Here is a 22,677-nt window from a genome sequence, read left to right on the forward strand (position 1 = left end):
TGGGCTCTGGCCCAGGGCTCTCCTGGGCAGCTGTCAGGCATGCAGGGCCCTAGCTGGACAGTCTTTGATGGAGGTAACTGGTCCTCTGTTCTCCCTTCCAGCCAGAGAGGCGCCCTAGGAGGCAGTGGCTGGGGCAGAAGAGAGGAGCCGCACTGGGCTGCTAAAACCGTCAGGTCAGCACCTGGAGACCGCCAGCCACTCCTCGGGAGAAAGACGGGGCTTTCTACTCCTGTTCATAGTGACAGTCTTCGAAACCCATCACGGCAACCCCCCACTCCATGGCCTATAGGGTTGCTGTGCCCTGGGTGGCGGGAGGTGGGGTGAGGGTGGGCATCATTAAGATTGGTGGGACACAAGGGAAGCAGGGACAGGTGGGGTGCCACATTCTAAAATCAACAGGCCACTGTAAAGTAAAGGACCGCAAGACGAGACAGTCAGGACTCGTTAGCATTGCCCTGCACAGGGACCACCCTGTCAGTGGGGGAGAGGGGCCAAGGCCCCCCCCCGCCCACCAGACACCCCACTGACAGTCACAGATGGCTTCTGCAGAGACTCCGGGCCTCTGTCACCATAGCAGCGCTTGTTGAGGTTCCATGGTCTGGCAGAGAACACGAGCAGGAGCAGACGTGGGTTATCCGGGCACTGCAACCTCCCAGCCTTGCTCCTCTCCCAGCCGGGCAGCGGCTGGCATACGCTCACCTTGCGGCCTTCCTCTGAGTGGCTGCCATTCAGCGGCTGGGCCTCCAGGTCAGAGAACTTCTTGGCCTGCTCAGGGGAGGACAGCTGGTATTCCATCTTTGTCTTGATAACCACCTGCAGGTAGAGGGCGCTGGAGGCTGGTGGGGGGCTAGGAGTGGCCCTGCTGGTAATGCCATTGCTGCCAGGGGACTTATGCCCACTGTGTACCCTTTAGTGGCCATGGCAGGAACCTGCACACTGGCCCTACCAATGTGGAGACAAGGGCGCTGGAACCCACGTGGGCCGCCTGGGGATTTCAGCCCAGCCTGGCCCTTCCCCACTTGCCCAAATGAGCTTTACCCACACCCCTTTGTTCCCAGGAGATCCATAGGGGCTTCCACTGCCACAGATGTCACACCTGGTCTGAGAATGATGGCTGAAGCTGGCTGACGTCCAGGGGGCTGATCAGTGGGACACTGTCCATGGCGGCTCCATCTCCAGGGCCTTTTCCCGCCTTCCCAGAGAAGCTACAGCCCAGCTTCACCATGGTAGATGGCAGGCAGCCTGGAGAGAAGGCAGAGGCAGGGCTACTACCCACAGGCAACAGCTCCAGGCCTCTCCATCTGACTCAGCCCCCAGGTACCCTGGCTGCTCACAAGCACCTCCCCCCAGAGCCAGGGCCTGCTCTCTGTAAATCCCACCAAAGGTTCCTTCCTGCACACACTTCCTGCTCCCCCGGCCCCCACATAGGCAAAGCCCAGGAGACTCTTCCCAGCAGACCTGCTCTCAAGGCAAGTCTCCCCCAAAAGAGTCCTGGAAAGGGATGTATGTACAGATTGAGCAAGCAGAGATGCCGGACACCGGTTACATCTGAGTTTCAGATTCCCAGCAAAACCACTTTAGTTTGGTGTGAGCATATCTCATATGACAGGCCCTGTGGGGCACACTGATGCCCAGGTGTGACTTGTCCATCTGAAATTCACACTGAGCTGGGGGCCCGTGTCTGAGATGTCACAGCCACTGGAGGCAATGAAGGGTATGCCCAGGAGTGCACCCAACCGCCACTGTGTGGGACATAGCCTGGAGGCCACACAGTAGGTCTGCAGGGGACTGGCTACATTGTGTGGGGTAGGAGAAGATGGAGCGAAAAGTCCCACGTGCAAGCAAGGAGGACTAAAGACCCATCTCACTGGGTAAGTTGGGGTGTTGATCTGGCCACGAAAGGAGCTGAGGGAACTACTGCAAGTTGGCGGGTGGAAAAGGCAGAAAAGTCCTCAAGCAAGCAAGCACTCAACCATGTCCACTGAGAAACGGAGCCACGGCCACAACCACAAATGCCAGGCCTGGCCGGCTTTGCCACAGCCAGCAGTCGCTTCACGAGGAAAAGCAGCAAATCTCGTGCCAAATTCTCCCAGAGACCTGGCTGTATGGCGCCCACACAGCCAGAGTCGGCAACTGGAGATGGGTGTGTGAGAGACGCTCACGGGCCAGCGCCACCCAGTCGTCTGCGGAGTAAAAGCCCTAGATGGAAGTGGGGAACATGCTTTTTGCTGAGGTGAAACCCTGGGGGAGGGGGGTCCTGGAAGTGAATCTGGGGGGTGGGGGTAGCATTTGAAGAGCAGTCTGAGCATCTCTTAGATCAATAAGAAGTCCTGACTGCTTTCAACAAGAGCTGGACAATTCCTTGATGGGCTCAGTGTTTCTGTGTCATATAACCCTCCATTAGCACACAGCGGAGCAGAAAGGATCTTCCTTAATCTGACAGGTTACAAACGTCCACACACGCACAACAAAAGCAAACTAGACTGAGCTGTACTGCACCACAGAGGTGAAAGCACTGCCTGTCTCATTGAAGGGACAAAAGTGACCTTTATCATGAATTCTACAAATCATGGTACCAGCAGTATCAGCCAATGCTGTTGATCAAGAAAAAGAAATGATAGGTGCAGATAAGACAAGGCTAAGTACAACTCATTAGTCACAGATGAAATGCCTTGGGTGTGCAGAAAATCCATGAGAATCAATAGGAAAGTGATTAGGTTTAAAAATTGAGTTCAGCAAAGTTGCTGAACTTTAGGTATTCAGAGACTCATTGTATTTTTATATATGTATGAAAAGCACACTGCCATCAAGTTAATTCTGACTCACGGCGACCATGTATGGGGTTTCTAAGGCTTGGTTGATTGCTATGGGAGCAGACAGCCTCACTTTTCTCCCACAGAGAGGCTTATGGAGTTGAACTGCAGACCTTAAGGTTAGCAGTCCCAAACTTGCCTGACAACTCCACCAGAGCCCCCTTTATATATGTTGTTCAGCTACCAGAAAAGTTAGGGAATACGTTTTTAAAGATCCCTGTTAGGTAACATCAGAAACATCGAATGCTCAGACACAGATGTGACACATAGCCTAAAGCAGGAGGCGCTCTAGAGCAAGATCAAAGACCATCTCAACCCTTCAAATTAAAAGGGACAGCCTTGACCATGGACTTCAGCAGGCCACTGCCTGAACACATCAAATCCTCCAGAGGGCTCTAGAGTCAGCCAGCCTCAGACAGACCCCAAGGGCGTGTTTCTTCTGTGGACCTGACCATGCAGACTGACACAGGATGCGAGGAAGAGGACAAAGAAGACACCTTGACTGGTAGGGAGGGAGGGGCTGCTGTGCCACAGGGGCCTGGTTGTTACAAGCTATAGAATTTAAGCCATGCGGTATCACTATATCACAGAGGCACCCATGTAGCACCAGGGCTCCAACTGAAACACAACCAAACCACTGTTGAGTTGCTAGTCAGAAAGCTGACACGGGACTGCTAGGGGACTGCAGATCTCTGTGCGCACACCCAACCTCTCCTTTCCCCTTGGCAAAGCTGGTGGCTTTGAATCGCTGACCTTGTGGTCCAGTGCTTAACCCACAGTGCCACTAGGGCCTCTTTACAGAAATACTGGCTGCTGTACAAATACGTACAGTGGCGCTCTTCCTAGTAAGATGGGACTGGCAGCTCCACCTGTCCTCCACAAGAACAGCTGAGTACACGTGGCTGCACAGGTGCACAGAGCAGTAGAACGGAAAGCCAGGAGCTTGCAGAGGCTCAGTCTCCCAGAGCAATGTGGGTGGCAAGTGGCCTGGGACAAGCAAAGGCCTGCCAGTATTCAGGGAAGTGGACAGACCAGGTGGGGCTTGGCACCAAGTAGGTTCTTGGGGTCACTTGACAACAACTCATAAGCTGTGTGTTTTATGTAAATTTCTGCATATTCCTTGTATTTATCAACTAAAAGGTTAAAACAAACCAATCATAGGACACCTCACGACGACCGCCCAACTTGGGGCTCCATGGGGCTTTGAGGTTCAGGGCCTTCTGTCGTGGGTGGCCTATGTCCCTGTGTCTGCCTGGCATCCCTACCCCTGCAGGCACTTCCAGAGGAGGGGCAGCCTGCCCAGTAGTCCACAGAGACCCTGCCTCAGGTAGGCACCTGCAGGCCACTAATGGATATGATCGATCCATTACTCACCCACCCACTCATCCATCCATCCATCCACCCACCCACCCATACATCCATCCACCCCTCAACCCACCCACCCACCTGCCGAGACCACTTCCAACCCTGGGCCTTGACAAAGTCAGCACATGGAGGAGGAGCATTCAAAGAAGGCTCCACCAAGGAAAGTCTCTTCTGTGAATCCTTTGAAATTATTGGCCTGATATCATTTTTGATAATTGTAGCTGCTCTCTGGTTATTGATAATTTTGATCACTTCCCCTTTTAGGAAACAACTGATGTCAACTGAGGAATATTCCCTAGAGGTTGAGCTTACTCCCCTTCCTGTGGCTTTGAAAGATCCATGTCCTGACTGCGTGCAAAGTGTATTGTATAATAACACTAGAAACTGGAAGCCAGAAACCCCCCTTAAAGAATTTAGGTTAGATCTTGAGCAGGCTGAGCTATTGCAACCAAAACCCACGGAAAACTCAGAGGATCATTTGGAAGCTTTTGTGCAAGACTCTAAAAAAGTTTATCATACTCTTCTTTCCCCCCTCCTTATATTGGTTACTGCATAGGGGGGAGAATATGGTATCCCCCTCCCAAAGAGAAATAGAGTTCCTGAACCTGATTTACTTTATACGCGGGCTTGTAATGAAAATGGCATAAGAATGGTTAACAAAGAAGGTGTACAAGTTCCTTTTAGTAGTTTAAGTTTTATGGAATGGTTAGCAAGAAGAGGGCCTCCATGATGTTTGAAGTCCACTGAAGCAAAGATATCTATTGTGAGGCAACTCATACCTTGGTACAGAAAGACTTTTGGGAGTTTGATTTTGGGAACTTAGTGGTAAAGAAAGAACAAGAAATGAAAGCCCTAGAGGAACAGTCTAAGAAAGAACAGCCAAAGCCTGTCAAGCAATTTTTTGATAATGAAATGTATTAATGCTCTATTGATTTCATAGTTAGAACAATGCACCCTAGTTGGATGAAGTGTGCTCGGTTATTGTTAGAAGGTTTATGTCTATCACCCTTATAGTTGAGAAAGTTTTGGTTTCAAGATGTACTAATTTTTAATCAAGATTCATGATGTGATTTATGTAACTTGTCATGGTCTTGTGGCCTGAGGATTTCCTGATGTATGACCTCAGGCCATAAGCTTTAAGCCAAGAAAAAGAATATATAAGTTGAAGCTTTGCATGAGTAAAATTGGAACAGTCACCCGCAACCTTTGAGTCGTGTGGTTTCTGTCTCCCACTCGCCGACACCATGACCCACCTTGAGGGACCCCTGGATCTTGTTGAAGCTGGATTGCAACACCCACCCCTCCATCCATCCCTCCACCCATCCATCCCTCCACCCACACATACATCCGTCCGTCCATCTGTCCGTTCGTCCATCCATCATCCATTCATCCATCCATCTTTCTGTCCACCAAGAACTCTGACTCCACAGTAGACAGAGCCTGCACCCCAGCTCACAGACGCTGCTCTGTCCACCCTCCCCTTGGAAGCAGAGACAGCCCAGGACCTCAGGTGACCTAGGAAGAGACCAGAGCAAGGAGGAGCTGGCTCCCACAGGACCCAGACCGACTCAGATTCCGGGAAAGGAACCGACTGGAAGGGGATGGGCAGCAGAAGATGTGGGGGCTGAGGGTTGAAGGGGGGGGGGCTTTCCTGCCGGCCAAGCCGCAGTGACACCAGGGCAGTCAGATTACAGAACATAGGGCAGAGCGTGTGCCACCATGGCTCCCCAGGGTGCGGGAGGCGGGGGAGGGGGGCGATGGTCTTGCCTGCCCACAGGCTCCACCCCGGTCGGTCTGGCCCCCAACCCGCAAGAGGCCTCTCATATGCAGCGTTATCACCCCCTCCCCATGCACCCCCCACCCCACCAGGTCTGCTGGGATCCAAATGGAAATTTACTCCTCCATTGGACTGGAGCTGGGCCTTTGATGTCACTGCGGTTTCCAAGGAAACGGAGCTGCGACCACACAGATGTGTCATCTCAGGGAACTGAGCCCCAGGGCAACAGGGATGCGGGGGTGGGGGGGAGTTGGTTCTTGACGTCAATGGCTCAGGCGGAATGGGGGCCTGGGCTGTGCCGCTAGGCTCTTCTGGGACACAGATCTGCGTAGAGGGGGGTCGCCCGCTGTGGCCTCCCTGCACACACACACCCTGTCTCCTGACTCCGGACTCCAGGTGGTGGGGGTCGCGCAGGTGGTGGGGGGCACCCAGGATGCGTCGAGACTTGTCACACAGCGCCCTAGGACACTGCGTCACGGCGGGGACAAAGGTGTGCGTTGTCGCACTAGCCCTTTGGGGCTTGGGATGCTTGTGACAGCTGACGTGAGCGCCCACAGGCTCCTCAGGAAACCTAGTGAAACAGCCCGCCCTCCCCCGCACCCCGCCGCCCCGGTTTGGGAATCTGGTCCCGCTGCAGCCACCCCTCCACCACCGTCTCTCAAGTCTAGAAGCCTTGCCCTGCCACAGTACACAGCATCCCCTACCCCCCTTCACCCTGTCCCCAGAGTCTGGAATCTTTGCCCTGCCGCAGCCCTCTCCCCCACGTCCCTCACGCCCTCCACCCCCGCAGCCACCGCTCCCGGCGGGGTCGACCACCTCTGGGGTCCTCAGGCAGAACCAAGCCTGTGGTCACTCTAGAAATGCCCCTCCTGGTTCTGGCCACCTCAGCCGGCTACCCGCCTCCCTCCAGCAGGCAGCTGAGCCCCACCTGGGCCCGCACTCACACCTTGGCACGCCGGCCTGCCGCTGGGGATCTCCGCTGTGCAGAGGAGGATCCGCTGGGATTAAGGGGACCTGCGGACACCTTGGGGGCAGGGGAGGGACTAGAGGCAGAGAGCCAGCCATCCCCACCCCCATCCCCGCCCTGCTCCGGACGGTCTACAGGCTGGTCACCGTCCGGCCAGACCTCCCTAGGCCCCTCCAGGCCCGAGGACCCCCTCCCCACTCAGGGGCGGCGCAGCCTGAGGACCCCCCTGGACAGAGGCGGCCCTCGGCTGGGCAGCTGCACCACGTCCCCCACCCCGTTCACACACACCTGCCACGCGCGTGCACACACACAGCCCGCCCCTCAACCCCAGGCCACAGAGAAAAGTGTGCAAATCGCTCACAGAGGTTCCGGCGACAGCGGCGGGATGCGCGGCCAGAGGAGGACGCTGGACCCAGGATGCGGTTCCAGACACTTCACAGTGGGCGGGGCGGAGGAGGGGCTGAGCGCCCAGACCGAGGCAGCGGTTGCCTGGAGACGCGGCGCGATCTGGGGGTGGCAGCCTTTTGGAAGCTTCTAGATGCACTGCTGCGTGCCCCTGCTTCCCCCACCCCAGGCCTGGTCCCCTGGTCCCCCAGCCCCTCCCCCGCACCTGCTCCTGTGTGCGTTCACACGTACACGCACACACATGCACACAAACATGTGCACACATATACACACACACACCACTCCTCACACCCAACACATTCTCACACGCACCTTCTCATCCATCCTGATTTTCACATACGTGCCCCTCAAGAACTCCTCCCCCACTCCCACTACACAAACACACACATTTTTTGTTTCACAGTCTCATATATGTACACAGTTAACAGACACACCCTACTCTTTACACACCACATTCTCACACTCGCACCCTCTTATCCACCTGATTTTCACACGTGTCCTGTGACAGAGCCCCCACCACCCTTTTTCCGTCTCACACAGCTGCACTCACACACATCTATGCTCCTCCCACGTCAAAGCTGGACACCTCATACCCCCTCACAGCCACGCACCTCACACCCTCTCCTCACATGCACACATCCCTGACATGTATGCTCACCACCCAGACACACCCTCCCAATCCTGTGTCACATACAACCTCAGCCACAGGTCACCGTGTGCATGTTTCTCCCACGCCGTGACAGGCATGCTCACCACACCTCACGCACTCCTGTCCACACACTCACCCTGTACACTATCCTGTGCAGCACCAACCCATAGGCACCCTCCCCCACCTCCCTGCACCATGTGCTCTGGGTGCAAACCGGACCACACCATCCTTGGGGCCCGAGCAGGCCGCCGCCCTCCCTGGAGGTCAGTCATGGTCCTCAGGGTCATCGCTCCTCTCGTCTCCTGTACCAGCAGCTGTTTGCAGGGTGTGCAGGGGTCAAAAGCTGAGATCCCTTACAGTTCACAAACAGCGAGTGTGAGAGAGTGTGGAGGTTTAGTGTGAGGGTCGTGTGTGCGAAGATGTGAGACTGTGTATGTGAATGTGTGTGAGGATATGTGCACGTGAGCATTAGTGTGAGTGTGTGCACGTGTATGAGAATTTGTGAGAGTATGTGAACATTCTTGTGAGAGCATGTGAGTATTTGTACATATGTGCATGTGCGAATGAGTGTGTGCATGTGTGTATTTGAGATTGTGTGAACCTTAGTGTGAGAGTACATGAACACGTGAGTGCATGTGTGAGACTGAGTACACAGCTGAATGTGCACGTGAGTCTGAATGTGTGTGAAGAGTGTGGGGATGGGTGTGTGTGGTGTGCACTCAGGAAAGTGGGGGATCTGGACAGATGGAAGACCTTGGCCCTCTTCCCTCCCTCCTGGAGAAGCCGCCACATCATGTCATCCTGCTGTCCCCTGCCCCCTGTGGAGCGAGAGAAGTACTGCTCCCTTCCAGCACCGCTGCGCCTTCAGGATCCCAGTGCCTGTAGTGCTTGCTGGCTGTCTCTTGGGGATTTTCAATCTGAGGACTGTCACACCCCTGCTGCCTCAGCTGCAGTTGGAAACCACCAGCTGCGTCTCAGTAGACAGATGGGACTTTCTACCACTTCAGAAACCTGCAGTGGCGATTCTACCAGGTCTTACAGGGTGGCTGTGAGTCAGTCGGAGAGTTTGGTTGGTGGTTGTGCTTGGACACATTCTCAGGAGGGACTAGTTGCTGGAGAAGGGCATTCTGCGAGGGTCGCAGAAAGAAGGGACCCTTTCAATGAGATGGATGGTACCGTGGCTGCAACCACGGGCTCAAGCGTAGCCGCGATGGTGAGGACGGCGCAGGACCGGCTGCCTTGATGTTTGCAATGTGCACAATCAATTTGGCTGTGTTCTGTGCTGAGATGTCTGTTCCAGGTTCTTCTTACAAAGTAAAACTTCTTTTCGCCCAAGCAGAAAGCCTTGACCAGATGCATGATTTGTAAATGCTTTCCAGGTGCTGGTTGTCTCTCACTTCCTGATGGTGGCGTCTGAGGTGTGTTTTTAATGTTTATTAAGTCCAGCTCACCTTCTTTTAGGAATCACCTGTTTACATCTAAGAACTATTTGTTTAACCCAAAGTCAAAATGATTTTATTTTAGAAGTTTTATAAGTTAATTTAGGTTTATGATTGTGTTAGACAGGGTTCTTTAGAGAAACAAAACCAGGACACTTATGACTTTATATATATATAGCTAATTAGTCCACACAGTGGTACAGAGGGCTCAGTTCAACTCACTTCCATGGAACAGTAATATACTGGCAGTCCTTCACCTCAACTTACCTGGGCTGCCGGGTCCAAGGTCAAGGAAGCAAATAGTGGAGTCCTCCCTCGAGCAAGGCAAGCAGAGTCTGCCCACAGGCAGCAAGCAGCAGGGTGGGTCACCAGCAGTCAGTAGCTGGGAACTTAGCCAAGCAGGCCCAGATGGGATATTGAACGCAAGCAATGCAAGATGACAGGATCTACAAGACTCCAGCCCAAGCAGTGTACGCACCAGCAGTGTGGTGAAGCTGCTCCCGAAGGCGCCTCAAGCTCTAGCAGCGTGATCCACAGGTTAGCCTGACTCACAGGTAGTGTAGCTCCTAGGGTGAGGCAGAGAAGTAGCTAAAGCTCCAGTATATTCCAGCATACTCTTATCACCAGAGAGCAAGAGAGAGGGGGCTGGACCTTGCCGAGCCATTTACCTCTTTGCCCTCCAATAAAACTGTGACCTGATTAATCCCACATGTTCCTATTGACCAGATTGGCACAATCAACCTATAACAGTATATCAGTGGTTCTCAACCTTCCTAATGCTGCGGCCCTTTTAATACAGTTCTTCATGTTGTGGTGACCCCCCCCCCAACCATAAAATTATTTTGTTGCTACTTCATCACTGTAATTTTGCTACTGTTATGAATCAGGCGACCCCTGTGAAATGGTTGTTGGAGTCCCAAAAGGGTCACGACCCACATGTTGAGAACCACAGCAGCATATAATTCTTTGGGAGTGGTACTAGAGAAACAAATCATGAAGCTGGAGAGTGAGCACTTGTTCGAGCCCCGCCTCCTGGTAGCTTTTGTGTTTTGACTAACTGGAGGTCAGATATGACCTGTGTTTTATTGGGTTGCTTTCTGGAAAAGTTTTGATTATTTTCTTCGGTTGTTGTCCTTGGTTATTCTTGTTTGAAACGGCAAAAATGAATGTGGCTAGTGTATATTTTGAGTAGAGGGGGTGAAATCGCCCCTTGAATTTCTCAGAGACCATGCTACTTAGTGAAAATGGCTGACAGAAGGCCCTGGCTTGATACAGTCAGAGGCCCAAGGCCATACTTTGTAACAGTGGAATACTTTAGATGTGGATTGAGATAAGATAGATAAGGATTGAACTTGAGTGTTTTAAGAATTGAGTTTATGCAGTGGAGAGGTCTTGGCGGCTGGTCCCAACCCCAACTACTAAGTGGACACCTGCCCCTCCCCTCCGAAGAATTTATTTCAAAGGACGGCACTGAATACACAGCTCCGAAAGAGGGACATATCTGATCAGAGAACATGGGAGCAGATGAAGGGGGAGGAGAGAGTGGAGCACATCATGGCCCATCAGGCCAGGAGGTCGATGTTCCCAATTAGAACAGCCAGTCGACAGAGAGGACCACATGGCCGGCCCCACTATGAGACATGACATCCCTCACTGACCCATAGCCCTACAGGCAACAACACTAGAGACACAGTGAGGGAATTGCCCCCCATCGGATCCGGCCACACTGAGGCAAAACATTATAGGGTGCAACAGAACAGCAAGGGAATGGAGCGGTGAGGTCCCCAGGGAATGCTGAAGGTGTACTTTGGGGCCAGAACGTGGTGCCCCAACAGACTGGACTGGAAAACACTCCTAAAGGCCAACAAACAATCCTTGAATTAACTACAAGCTTTTCTTCTTGTTTTGTTTTTGTCATTGATTTGTTATATATTGTTGCTTGGTTGTGCTCTGTCTTGTTTTTGTGCATGTTATTATCTCTGCAGGTCTGTCTAAATAAGGTAGGCTGGATGAACAATTGGAGGAGAAAACAATGGGACCGATAGTTCAGTGGGGACATAGGAAATGGGGAGGTGGGGGGAAAGGTAGTGTTAATAAATCCAGGACAAGGGAACAACAAGCTATCTGAATCAGCACGGAGGGTGTGCGAGGCCTGGTTGGGAATGATCAAGGGTAATGTAACTAAGAGGAATTGCTGAAACCCTGGTGGGGACTGAGCATGATAGTGGGACAGGAGGGAAGTCAAAGGAAATAGAGGAAAGAGCTGGGAGGCAGAGGACATTTATAGAGGTCTAGATAAAGACATGTACATATGCAAATATATTTTTACACGAGGATGGGGAAATAGATCTATGTGCATATATTTATAAGGTTAGTGTTAAGGTAGCAGAGGGACATTGGACCTCCACTCAAGTACTCCCTCAATGCAAGAACACTTTTTCCCATTACATTGGCATTCTATGATGCTCACCTTCCCGACACAACCACTGAAGACAAAGTGTGTGAACAACTAAACGTGGTGAAGAAAGCTGATGGTGCCCAGCTATCAAAAGAGATAGCGTCTGGGGTCTTAAAGGCTTGAAGGTAAACAAGTGGCCATCTGGTTCAGAAGCAATAAAGTCCACATAGAAGAAGCACACCAGCCTGTGTGACCACGAGGTGCTGAAGGGATCAGTTATTATGCACCAAAGAACAAAAAATCATTACAATGAATGCTCATCTCCATAATATGATCGCTGAAGACAAATGGGTGCATAAGCAAATGTGGCGAAGAAAGCTGATGGTGCCCAGCTATCAAAAGAGATAGCGTCTTGGGTCTTAAAGGCTTAAAGGTAAACAAGCGGCCATCTAGCTCAGAAGCAAGAAAGCCCACATGGAAAAAGCACACCAGCCTGTGCGATCACAGGGTGTCAAGGGATCAGGTATCAGGCATCATCAGAACAAAAAAATCTTACCATAGTGCATGAGTGGGGGAGTGCGCAGTGGAGACCCAAAGCCCATTTGTAGACCACTGGACATCCCCTTACAGAAGGGTCTTGGGGATGAGACGAGACTGCCAGGGTGTGATGTAGCAACAATGAAAATTACAACTTTCCTCTAGTTCCTAAATGCTTCCTCTCCCAGCCTCCCACTGTCATGATCCGAATCCTACCTTGCAAGTCTGACTAGACCAGAGGATGTACACTGGTACAGATGGGATCTGGAAACACAGGGAGGCCAGGGTGGATGATCCCCTTAGGACCAGTGGTGTGAGTGGCGATACTGGGAGAGCATAGGAAGGGTGGGTTGGAAAGGGGGAACCGATTTCAAGGATCTACATGTGACCTCCTCCCTGGGGGACAGACAACAGAAAAGTGGGGGAAGGGAGATATGGGACAGAGCAAGATATGACAAAATAATAATTTATAAATTATTAAGAGCTCATGAGGGAGTGGGGAGTGGGGAGGAAGGGGAAAAAATGAGGACCTGATGCCAGGGGCTTGAGTGGAGAGCAAATGTTTTGAGAATGATGAGGGCAACAAATGTACAAATGTGCTTTACACAATTGATGTATGTATGGACTGTAATAGGAGTTGTATGAATGATTTTTAAAAAGTTGTATAAATGATTTTAAAAAGTTGTATAAAATGATTTTTAAAAAAAGAATTGAGTTTAGGATCTGGCTGTACTAGGTTTATACTATTGTCTTTTGACTATTGTTATTGATATAATGATTGATAGAAATGATTATTGGGAAGTATAGAGAGTTTGTAAGCTGTTTCAGGTACCAATTTGAATCTTTAACTAGGTTAGGACACACATGCAAAGAAGGCTCTGAAAAGCTAAGCCCCACCCTGGGCCTTGAGTGCTCAGGACATTCAAGGTGAAGAGACTTGCCTAGGGGGCTGTTGACAGATTGAAGGGGGCAAAAAGGAACCCTTTGGTGTTTTCCATTTTGAACTAATGGTTTGTGCCAGAAGCTGGAAAAAATCTGGAGCCATGGAAGAAACTCTCCTCTTTAGGACCGAACTGTTAAAGGGAGTGTGAGGACAGGCTGAAATGGCTTCCAGATGACCATCTGATTCCCTTGTTGAGTGGAAGTGAGAGAAACACAGCAATAAAGAGACGGGTTGGATGTGGCCACTGACACCCGTGGACCTGGTTCACAGGGACAAGAGGAGAAAACGAGAGCAGGTTGACTGGTCTGAAGTTCATGACCTAGCCCAAGGGGGCTAGGGCTGTTGACAGTTCATGAGACAGCCCATGATCTAAAGCAGCAGTTCTCAACCTGTGAGTTGTGACCCCTTTGGGGAGTCAAACAATGCTTTCACAGGGGTCACCTAAAATAATCAGAAAACACATATTCTGATGGTCTTAGGAACCGAGACACCTCTCCTCTATCCACCTCCAGGCTGTTCGCCACATGCAGATACGCCCACCTACGAGTACCTGGTGTGAAGGCTGTTACCCATGCTATACCATGCTTCAAGACAAAATTCCATTTAATTATAGTTAGAAATAAATATTTCACAATATATAATTATATATTGGTTTTTATAATTAATCACTATGCTTTAATTATGTTCAATTTGTGTTGCGCGCCAGGTCTCGCCAGCAAGAAAAGACGCGCCACAACAGGATTCTTCCACAGGTGTTTTATTTTTCATTATGCGGTAAAGACCTTGAAACCCCAAACTACTGCTGCTTACATATGCTCTATGGGGACGTGCTGTGCCTTGATTGGTGCATTTGCCAAAACCTCATGCATAGATTGGTGAGTTCGCCAGAACCTTCGTTTGCATACTCCAGGGTGGAGTTATGACTACGTCATCTCAGCATCGTGCATGCGCTAAGTGGTTGTTTACCACTTAGTTGGACCACCGCCCTGACTGCCCGGCGCCATCTAGTAATGGCAGCGAGAGTTGCGGCTACCCACATCACGAGAGCTGTGGCTTCCCACATCTCCTCCTTTCTTTTTTATTTTAAGCCTAATCCATCGATCAATTCCAGAGCCTCCAGCAGCTCCAAAAGATCAAGATGGATATAAAGTCCATCGATCCATCCCGGAGCCTCCAGCAGCCCCAGGAGATCAAGATGGATCTAAAAACCCAAATCTGGTCACCCTGATGTGTGCAATGAGCAAAGCTCCACATGGTGCAAGGGCTGACCAAGATCCAATTTCTGTCACTCTTCCCAGTGCAATGGGACAATTCCCTTGGGGTGCAAGAGCTGACAACTTATGGGGGTTAATTTTCTCTTAACAAAGAAAGCCAAAGATCATGGGAACCACCGCGCTCAATCGCTAAGAGCGCCTGCGTGATGATGACTTTGTCACGTTTCTGCTGGGCTTTAAGCTGGCAGAGCAACCATAGCAACAACACTCCTCCACAGCACATTATTGCAGCAAATGTAAACACCCCCACCCACTCTTTAAAGTAGGAAAAGGCAGTAGAAAGCCAAGAAGTAAAATCTCCAACAGTTATGGGTGTCATTCTTGTGCCATTAAGAGTCGTAATCTGCATCCGGAGTTGTTCTTGAAGTTCTTCCAGCTCAGCTGTCCATTGTCCTGTAAGATACTGGGATATATTCTTGCTGCTAAAAGAAGACTCATTCAAGAATTTTAAAGGTGTTATGCACAAATTAGGTGTTGAAGAAACACAACTTAATTGCACCATGCTCGTAAGAGTATCCACTTGTTGTTGTAATAAATCAACTCTCTGGTTCACTAACAGTAAACCAGACATTAATCGAGCATCCAATTTATGGACTGTAGATAAAGCTTCTGATGTAGATTGCGTAATATTGTTAATGACATTTGCTGTCATTACTTGATTGGACATAGCCAATCCTGCTGTAACCGCTGCTGCAGCTGAGATAGTAATAGCTGTAATAATTGCTGCAGTAATGCCAAAATCTCTTTTATATCTATAAAGGGTAGCAATAGGAAAAGTATTGGGATCTGCTTCAACCGGTACAGGTATCATAGTGGGAATCTTTACTATCAAGGCAAATGGCTCAGAGCCATTCCAACATTCAGCAAGTCAACACTGACTGCTAAAACTATTACATGAAGCTTCCCAAAATGTATCATTTGCATGACTAATTTTGAATGTTAACAGAAAGAAAAATGAGGGCTGGACACAAACAGGTGATGGCTGAAATTGCACTCTTGATATATTAACCATAGTATTTACTTTCAGCCTCTTTGTAGTGGTATTGTATACACCGGTGACATCATATAAAGTATCATTAATTCCAAACATTTTTGCAAAAGGAGTCACTATTGTAGATGCTCCATGTTGATTATATAATATCCATTCATACCACGGCCAAGTATTATCAGGACCAGTGATATTAATACTGCTATTCCATTTTGCTTTACCTAAAGCTGGAGTCATATCAAAACCTGGTATAATAGGTTTGTTCCGATAGTTTGGAGACTGACATTGAGTAAAAGAAGGCGGAAAACCTTTTTCAGGTAAACAACTAGGTAATATGACACGTCTGGTCACATTAGGTGGCACTACTGATTCATAGATGGGCCCAGAGGGCCTAGATCCCTCACGAATCATCATGAGTGTTGTTATATTTACACCTTTTCCTTTCTCAGAGGTGCCACTTCCACCTGTAGCACCTTGTGCAACTTTCATAAAGGTGGATATAATATTATTAAATGTAGAGTCTCCAGAAGGATCCACCCAATTGACTAAAGACCCATTTCTTACATGTATACAAGGTGCACTAGTATTAATGGTGGGAAAACACAAAATATATGCCAATGTAAAATTGCTTGCATTATATACTTTAGGAGGCTCCCCTCTAGGTGTAATACATGGTATTCCCAAATCACATTGCGTTGATAAGAATAAGGGTAATATTGACGCATTCGAGTGTATGGGAATAGGTACAGGCCAAGTTTTAGCTATAGCCCATAAAGAAACTCCTTTAACTATTGGGGTCCATATTACCATCAGTATCAGCAACATTATTAGGTTGATCATCGTCTTCTTCATTCTTCCTGCTCCCACGATCTTCATCCTCCTTAATTAGTCTCACCAGTCTCTCTGGCACCCAGATGGGGTTTTCTTCTTTCTGTGGAAAAACACAAATTGCTCCCCTGGACCTGATTAATATGGGGTCCGGGCCATACCATTTATTATCCAATACATTTTTCCATCGGGCCATTTCCTTTGGTGGCTTTGGCCATTGTCCATGTCTGTCTGCAGCTGATTGGCCTTTCTCATCCAGATTTTAAAAATTTAGAGTAAAAAGAGTTAAAGATAAGGCCATTCTAGGGGTGGTGACCGTCACGGCCTCTATTCCCCCTTTTTGTTTTAATAAATATTGTTTTAAAGTACGATGACACCGTTCCACAATTCCTTGCCCTTGGGGATTGTACGGCAAGCCCGTGAGGTGTTTTACTTGCATTTGCAAGCAAAACTGTCGAAACTTGGTGGAAGTATATGCAGGCCCATTATCCGTTTTTAATATGGTGGGCTTGCCCCATGCACTCCAAGCCTCTAAGCAATGTTGAATTACTTGGCTGGATTTTTCCCCCGTTAGGGGTGTTGTATGTACAATGCCAGAACTGGTGTCCACTGACACATGCACGTACTGCAACTTTCCAAAAGCAGATATGTGGGTAACGTCCATTTGCCAGATGTCGAGAGGATGGACGCCTCGAGGATTTACTCCAACTGAAGGTTTAGAAATAAATTCTGCACACTTGGCGCACTGCAACACAATAGTACGAGCCTCTGCGCGAGTAATTGAAAACTTAATGCGTAGAGTGGCAGCAGGCACATGATACAGCTCATGAAAGTCTTTAGCAAGTTCAAAATTGGATTTAGTTAACACAGGGAAAGCTCTTGTAGCTTGATCAGCCAAATCATTACTTTTCACCATGGGTCCCGGGAGCAAGCTATGAGCATGTATATGCTGAATATAAAATGGGTGTTTTCGTTGCAAGATACATTTTCTAATTTGAGACAATATGTCTGCTACCTTGCTAGATTGCTTAATGTAGCCAGCAATTTCCAGCTTAGATACTGCGTTGACTACGTAATGGGAGTCAGATATGATGTTAATTGGTTCCGTGAATTTCTTAAAAACTTCTAAGACCACCAAACATTCTACTAATTGAGGTGCATTAGCTAAAAATTGTAATGTAGTCACTTGATTGTTTATCACATAACATCCTTTACCTGTTTTAGAGCCATCTGTATAAATGTCTAAAGCTTCCTTAATGGGATGGTTAACAGTGACACGGGGAAAAATTACTGGATGTGCAGTCACAAATTGCAACAAAGAATGTTTAGGATAATGGTTGTCTATTAGTGCATTAAAACTGCACTTAAAAATTGCCCACTTATCCGTAGTGGCGCACAGTGTAGAAACTTGTACACTGCTCAAAAACTAATTGCTCAATGAGAGGCATGGCTGTGTCTTGATCTCCAAAAAATTTTTTTGCTGCTTCCAACATTCGTGCCACAAAATCTGAAAAAGTTTCAGTAGGTCCCTGTACAATTTTTGTTAAGTTGCCTCTAACCTCTCCTTTATTAGGTAAAGTTCTCCATGCCTTGCTTGCAGCAGAATTTATTTGCTGATATACTTGCAATGGATATGCTGTCTGATTATTAACCCATCTTCCTTGGCCTGTAAGCATTTCAAAATCCCATGCTGGCTGCCCTGCTGCAGCATTTTCTCTAGCCTGAGCTGTTAATAAATCCTGCCATAAAGATTTCCATTCCAGGTACTGTCCTGTAGTCAATACTGCTTTTGTTACAAATGTCCAATCGGCAGGAGTCATAGCTTGACTCGTAAGCCTTTCAATTAAAGATTGAGTATAATTTGCACTTACTCCATAAGCTCTCACAGCTTCAGCTAAGTCCTTTACTTGCTTGTGTTCTACGGGTGTATGATAACGAGCGTTATTCTGATCCTCAAATACTGGATACATTTGTTGAATTTCTCTACGGATATTGGGTGGGCAAAAGGAATAGCCACACCCCTTTTGCTTTTCTTCCTTATAAGGAGGTGGTGCTGATGGGCTCACAGCTGACTTCCGCATAGCACTATACCGCCCTCTTTCGGCCGCTTTTAGTGCATCATGCCGACTTTCCTCATAGCGAGCAGCTATCTCCTCTAACTGCTCCTCCTCCTCCTCTGATATTTCCAAGAGTTCTAGTTCTCGCCACGGATTTAAAGACTCCGAATGGCGGGCACGGTCTAGTTCTCGCCACGGATATAAAGGCTCCGAATGGCGGGTACGGTTCTTCTTCTGTTGATCAACTTCCTCCCCTAATTCTACCTGCGCAGTTTCTTCTGTTTGGGCATGCCTTTCCCGAGTCTCCTTGGACTCTCCCCGAGCCTCTTTGGACTCGCCCCGAGCCTCTTTGGACTCTCCCCGAGCCTCTTTGGACTCTCCCCGAGCCTCTTTGGACTCGCCCCGAGCCTCTTTGGACTCGCCCGGAGCCTCTTTGGACTCGTCCCGTTCTGTTTCTGACATGCTTTCCTGAACGTCCTCCAAAGCCTGCTGTCCCTGCTGTAGTGACTGTCTACACTCTTTATCCTCAATACATGCTTTTATTAACTTCCAGATGGGTCTAGTTCCCGGTTTCAATTTCCCTTCTTTTGCAGCTCGGTCTACATCCCAGCCCAGTTTGTTCCAACTCGCCAAGGTCAGAGAACCTGTAGATAAAAACCACGGTGCTATCTCATCCACATTTGTTACAAACTTACGCAGCGTCGGCTCTGAAATTCTTAATCCTCTCTTCCTTAATAAAGCATCAAGCGCTGTAACCATGGTGTTTATTGCTACGTTCCCCATATTCCCTACTTATGTAGACAAGAATTTAACACACAGGTTCACACGGTTTTATTTGCAAGATAAGAAGCAGCAGGCTGTCCGCCGTTGAAACCGAAAGTGAAGGTATTAGAATGCATACAACAGTTTGCAGCTCTAGCAATCGTTTAGGCTCATGTCTCTCAGAACTTACCTCTATAATTCCGTGTGGTTCTGAATCCTCCCTGGTGGGGGTCTCCGCTCGTGCCTTAGATGATCGTAAATTCCCGGGTTCTCGGCACCAAATTTGTAACAATGAAAATACATCCTGCACGCTAGATATTTACATTACAATTCACAATAGTAGCAAAATTACAGTTATGAAGTAGCAACAAAAATAATTTTATGGTTGGGGGTCACCACAACATGAGGAACTATATTAAAGGGTCGCGGTATGAGGAAGGTTGGGAACCACTGATTTAAAGGCAAGGAAATCTTGGGGCACCCTGGTGAAGATAAGCAAGGTGGCCAGAAGCCAACCAGACAAAGAAAAGATTTTTGAGTCTATGCAGTGGGGCACAGAGCTGTGGGCTTTACGGATGGCCTGTCCTGAGTTGACTTTATTTATGGAGGCAGACTCACAGGTTCCCACTGGAATGAAGATTCTTCACTTCAAAGAGCATGTTTGTCTTCTCAGAGCACTGTGTTGATGTAAGTGGGCAGCATAGAAATTGGATGCCCTAAATTGGGAGGTAAAGGCATGAAGTGGCTGGCTTACACACTTTCATAGGTGGAGGGACCTATTCACAGGAATGTAGGATTAAGATGTAGGTGTTACTTAACTGCAATTGTGAGGCATAGAATAATTATTTTGCTCACTTATAGGATGTTATGTTTAAATGAGGGTGGCACATTTTTGAATTGTATGCATTTTGGTTTTATCTGTTAGGTATGGATATGATTTTATCATTGTTTTGTTTAAAAATTATATGGCTAAAGAGTTGTATAAAAGTGTCAAGTTGGCAAGGGGTGGTATGTGGCAGTTACATAATATCCTGTCAACTTGAGGGAAGGGGTGGAGTCTACCCTGTCAATCAGGTCATAGCCAGTGAGGCCTCTCTGTGGGTATGGCCTTCTCCTGAGGATTCTGGGAACTCTTGTCTTCCTCTCTGGAGACAAGACATACACAATCTCTGAGAGCCATTCCTGTTGACAAGCCACATGGAGCTACGCTGATGGATCCAGAGGCCTGGAGCTGGAGGAACCACGTGGAGACCCACACCAGCACTGAGATGCTTCCACCACTACTGGATCCTCAAGACTTTCCACCACTGGCCTATGATCTTCCTGCATTCAGTGTCATTGCATGTGTTGCGTGAGTCTGAAGAGGAATTTATTGGACTTAATTTAGACTGGGCTGGGATGTTTTCGTAATATACAATTACTCTTTGATATAAAACTCTTTCTTATACACATGAGTGTCTATGAATTTATCAACCAAGACGAACACTATTAGCTAACATTTACGTCTCACATTTAGTCTATTCCGATCCACTTTGGGTTAACTTTTGTATGTGATGTAAGAGAAAGGCCTGAGTGTTTATCATGCCTGTTTTTCAGATGGTGAAAAGAGCACAAGGGTTGAGTCTGACCTCCTGGCTTCACAAAGGGAAGGAGAACCCCACCCCACAGCACCCCAAGCCCAGCTCTTCATGGGGATGTCAGGCATGCCTCCACTCTCCTACCTCTTCTATTGATGCCGACACCATTGCTTCCTCCATGATACTCTCCCCTTGTCTGCTGGGTTCTGTCTGTAATCTATCCTAATAGCCATGCCGAACTCAAAAATACAATACTTACAGCTATGAGGTTTATTAGATTCCAGCTCAGGACCAGAAATGCTCAGAATACAATTCTCCAGTCAAGATCCCCACTTCTCATTCAGGCCCACAAGCATGATCTTTCTGGTCCCCAGCCTCTTAGTCACATGGCCCGTTGGCCTCAAAATGTTACAAAGCTATGTTCGTGCTGCCAGTAAGTGCCCTAAAGACATGCCACTCCACCAAAAGCCTGAGCCCCTACTGCTCTGTTGTTCTGCCATTGTCCCTCCTCAGCCAGCCCTGTGGTGTCACAGCTCTGTCTCCTGGACAGAGTAGGTTCAGCACCAAGCGCAGCCAGGGTGCAAAGGATGAGCTACCCTCCTGGCTGCTCTCTTCTCATGGCAGTGAGACCCATTCCAGCTTCCGAGATGGCTCCTTGTGTACCTAGTAGAAGGACAACCCTGCCCTAGCGGTCCATATACCTTATTTGCATGGCCCCACCCACTCGTGTGGTGGGAGTTAGGAAGACTGGAGGGAAGCACCCCCATCAAGTAACTCAGGACGCCATTTGGGTAATTGCCCTGACCCTTATCATGCGTGTAGCTGTGAGTTTACTTCCGGACTCAGATATGCTTTTATTCAGTTATGTGTTAATCTTCCTGTCAGTCTTATTTACTGTGGCTTTATAGTAAGTTTTGAAATCAGGAAGTGTAAATTCTCCAACCTTGTCCTTAAAAAATCATTTTGGGTCATTGTGTTTTCACACACATTTTAGGATCAGCTTGTCCTTGTCTACAAAGAATACACTAAGGAAATTGCACAGCAGTTACATTGAATCTATCGATTTGGGAGAATTGGCCTCTTAGGAATACAGAATTTTCAGTCCATGAACTTGGAATGTCTCTCTATTTATTTAAGTCCTTAGAATTTCTTTAGCAAAGCTTTACTGTATCAATGTTGAAGTCTCATGTGGTTTTTGCTAAATGTATTCCTAAGTGGTTTTGATGTTATTATAAATTAGGCTGTTTTCAGTGCAGCGGGACAGCAAGGGAATGGAGCGGCAAGGTCCCCAGGGAATGCTGAAAGTGGACTTTGGGGCCAGGGCGTGGTGCCCCAACAGACTGGACTGGAAAACACACCTAAAGGCCAGCAAACATCCTTGAACTAACTACAAGCTTTTCTTTCTTGATGTGTTTTGTTTCGTTCTTTGTCAGAGGTTTGTTGTTGTTTTGTTGTATACTGTTGCTTTGTTTTCCTCTGTCTTATTTTTGTTCATGTTATTATCTACACAGGTCTGTCTAAATAAGATAGGCTGGATGAACTATCTGGAGGAAAAACAACGGGACTGACAGTTCCAGGGGACATGAGATAGGGGGAAGTGGGTGTGTGTGTGTAAGGAAGTGATGTTAACAAACCCAGGGACAAGGGAACAACAAGGGATCCAAATTGGTGGTGAGTGGGGAGTAGCAGGCCTGGTAGGGAATGATCAAGGGTAAAGTAACGTAAAGAAGAGGTATAGCTGAAACCCAGATGGGGACAGAGCATGATAGTGGGACAGGAGGAAAGTAAAGGGAAATAGAGGAAAGAGCTAGGAGGCAAAGGGCATTTATAGAGGTCTAGACAAAGACATGTACATATGCAAATATATATATGAGCATGGGGAAATAGATCTATGTGCC

The 22,677-nt window shown here is 48.4% G+C and overlaps 2 protein-coding genes and 1 long non-coding RNA gene across 3 annotated transcripts in view; 1 reads left to right on the forward strand and 2 right to left on the reverse strand.

Annotated features, from left to right (window-relative positions):
* Window positions 1-1,240, reverse strand: part of CALY (calcyon neuron specific vesicular protein) — a 2,607-nt gene extending 1,367 nt beyond the window's left edge. The window contains exons 1-2 of the mRNA XM_075534531.1: window positions 1,097-1,240; window positions 700-813 (exon numbers count right to left, since the gene is read on the reverse strand). Coding sequence (XP_075390646.1) covers window positions 700-813; window positions 1,097-1,225 — 243 coding nt within the window. The 5' untranslated portion in view covers window positions 1,226-1,240. The remainder of the gene's footprint in view (window positions 1-699; window positions 814-1,096) is intronic.
* ZNF511 (zinc finger protein 511) overlaps window positions 1-2,230 on the forward strand; it is a 15,518-nt gene extending 13,288 nt beyond the window's left edge. Inside the window, exon 5 of the mRNA XM_075534529.1 lies at window positions 102-2,230. Coding sequence (XP_075390644.1) covers window positions 102-324 — 223 coding nt within the window. The 3' untranslated portion in view covers window positions 325-2,230. The remainder of the gene's footprint in view (window positions 1-101) is intronic.
* An 11,816-nt stretch (window positions 2,231-14,046) lies between these two features.
* Window positions 14,047-19,680, reverse strand: LOC142429383 (uncharacterized). Its single transcript, XR_012780422.1, has 3 exons — window positions 19,393-19,680; window positions 16,363-16,486; window positions 14,047-14,960 (listed from the first exon to the last, which is right to left on the reverse strand). It is a non-coding gene; the product is annotated as an uncharacterized LOC142429383 (long non-coding RNA).
* Between the last annotated feature and the right edge of the window lie 2,997 nt (window positions 19,681-22,677).

The sequence above is a fragment of the Tenrec ecaudatus genome, chromosome 16 (assembly GCF_050624435.1).
Source record: "Tenrec ecaudatus isolate mTenEca1 chromosome 16, mTenEca1.hap1, whole genome shotgun sequence".
Taxonomy (NCBI): Eukaryota; Metazoa; Chordata; class Mammalia; order Afrosoricida; family Tenrecidae; genus Tenrec; species Tenrec ecaudatus.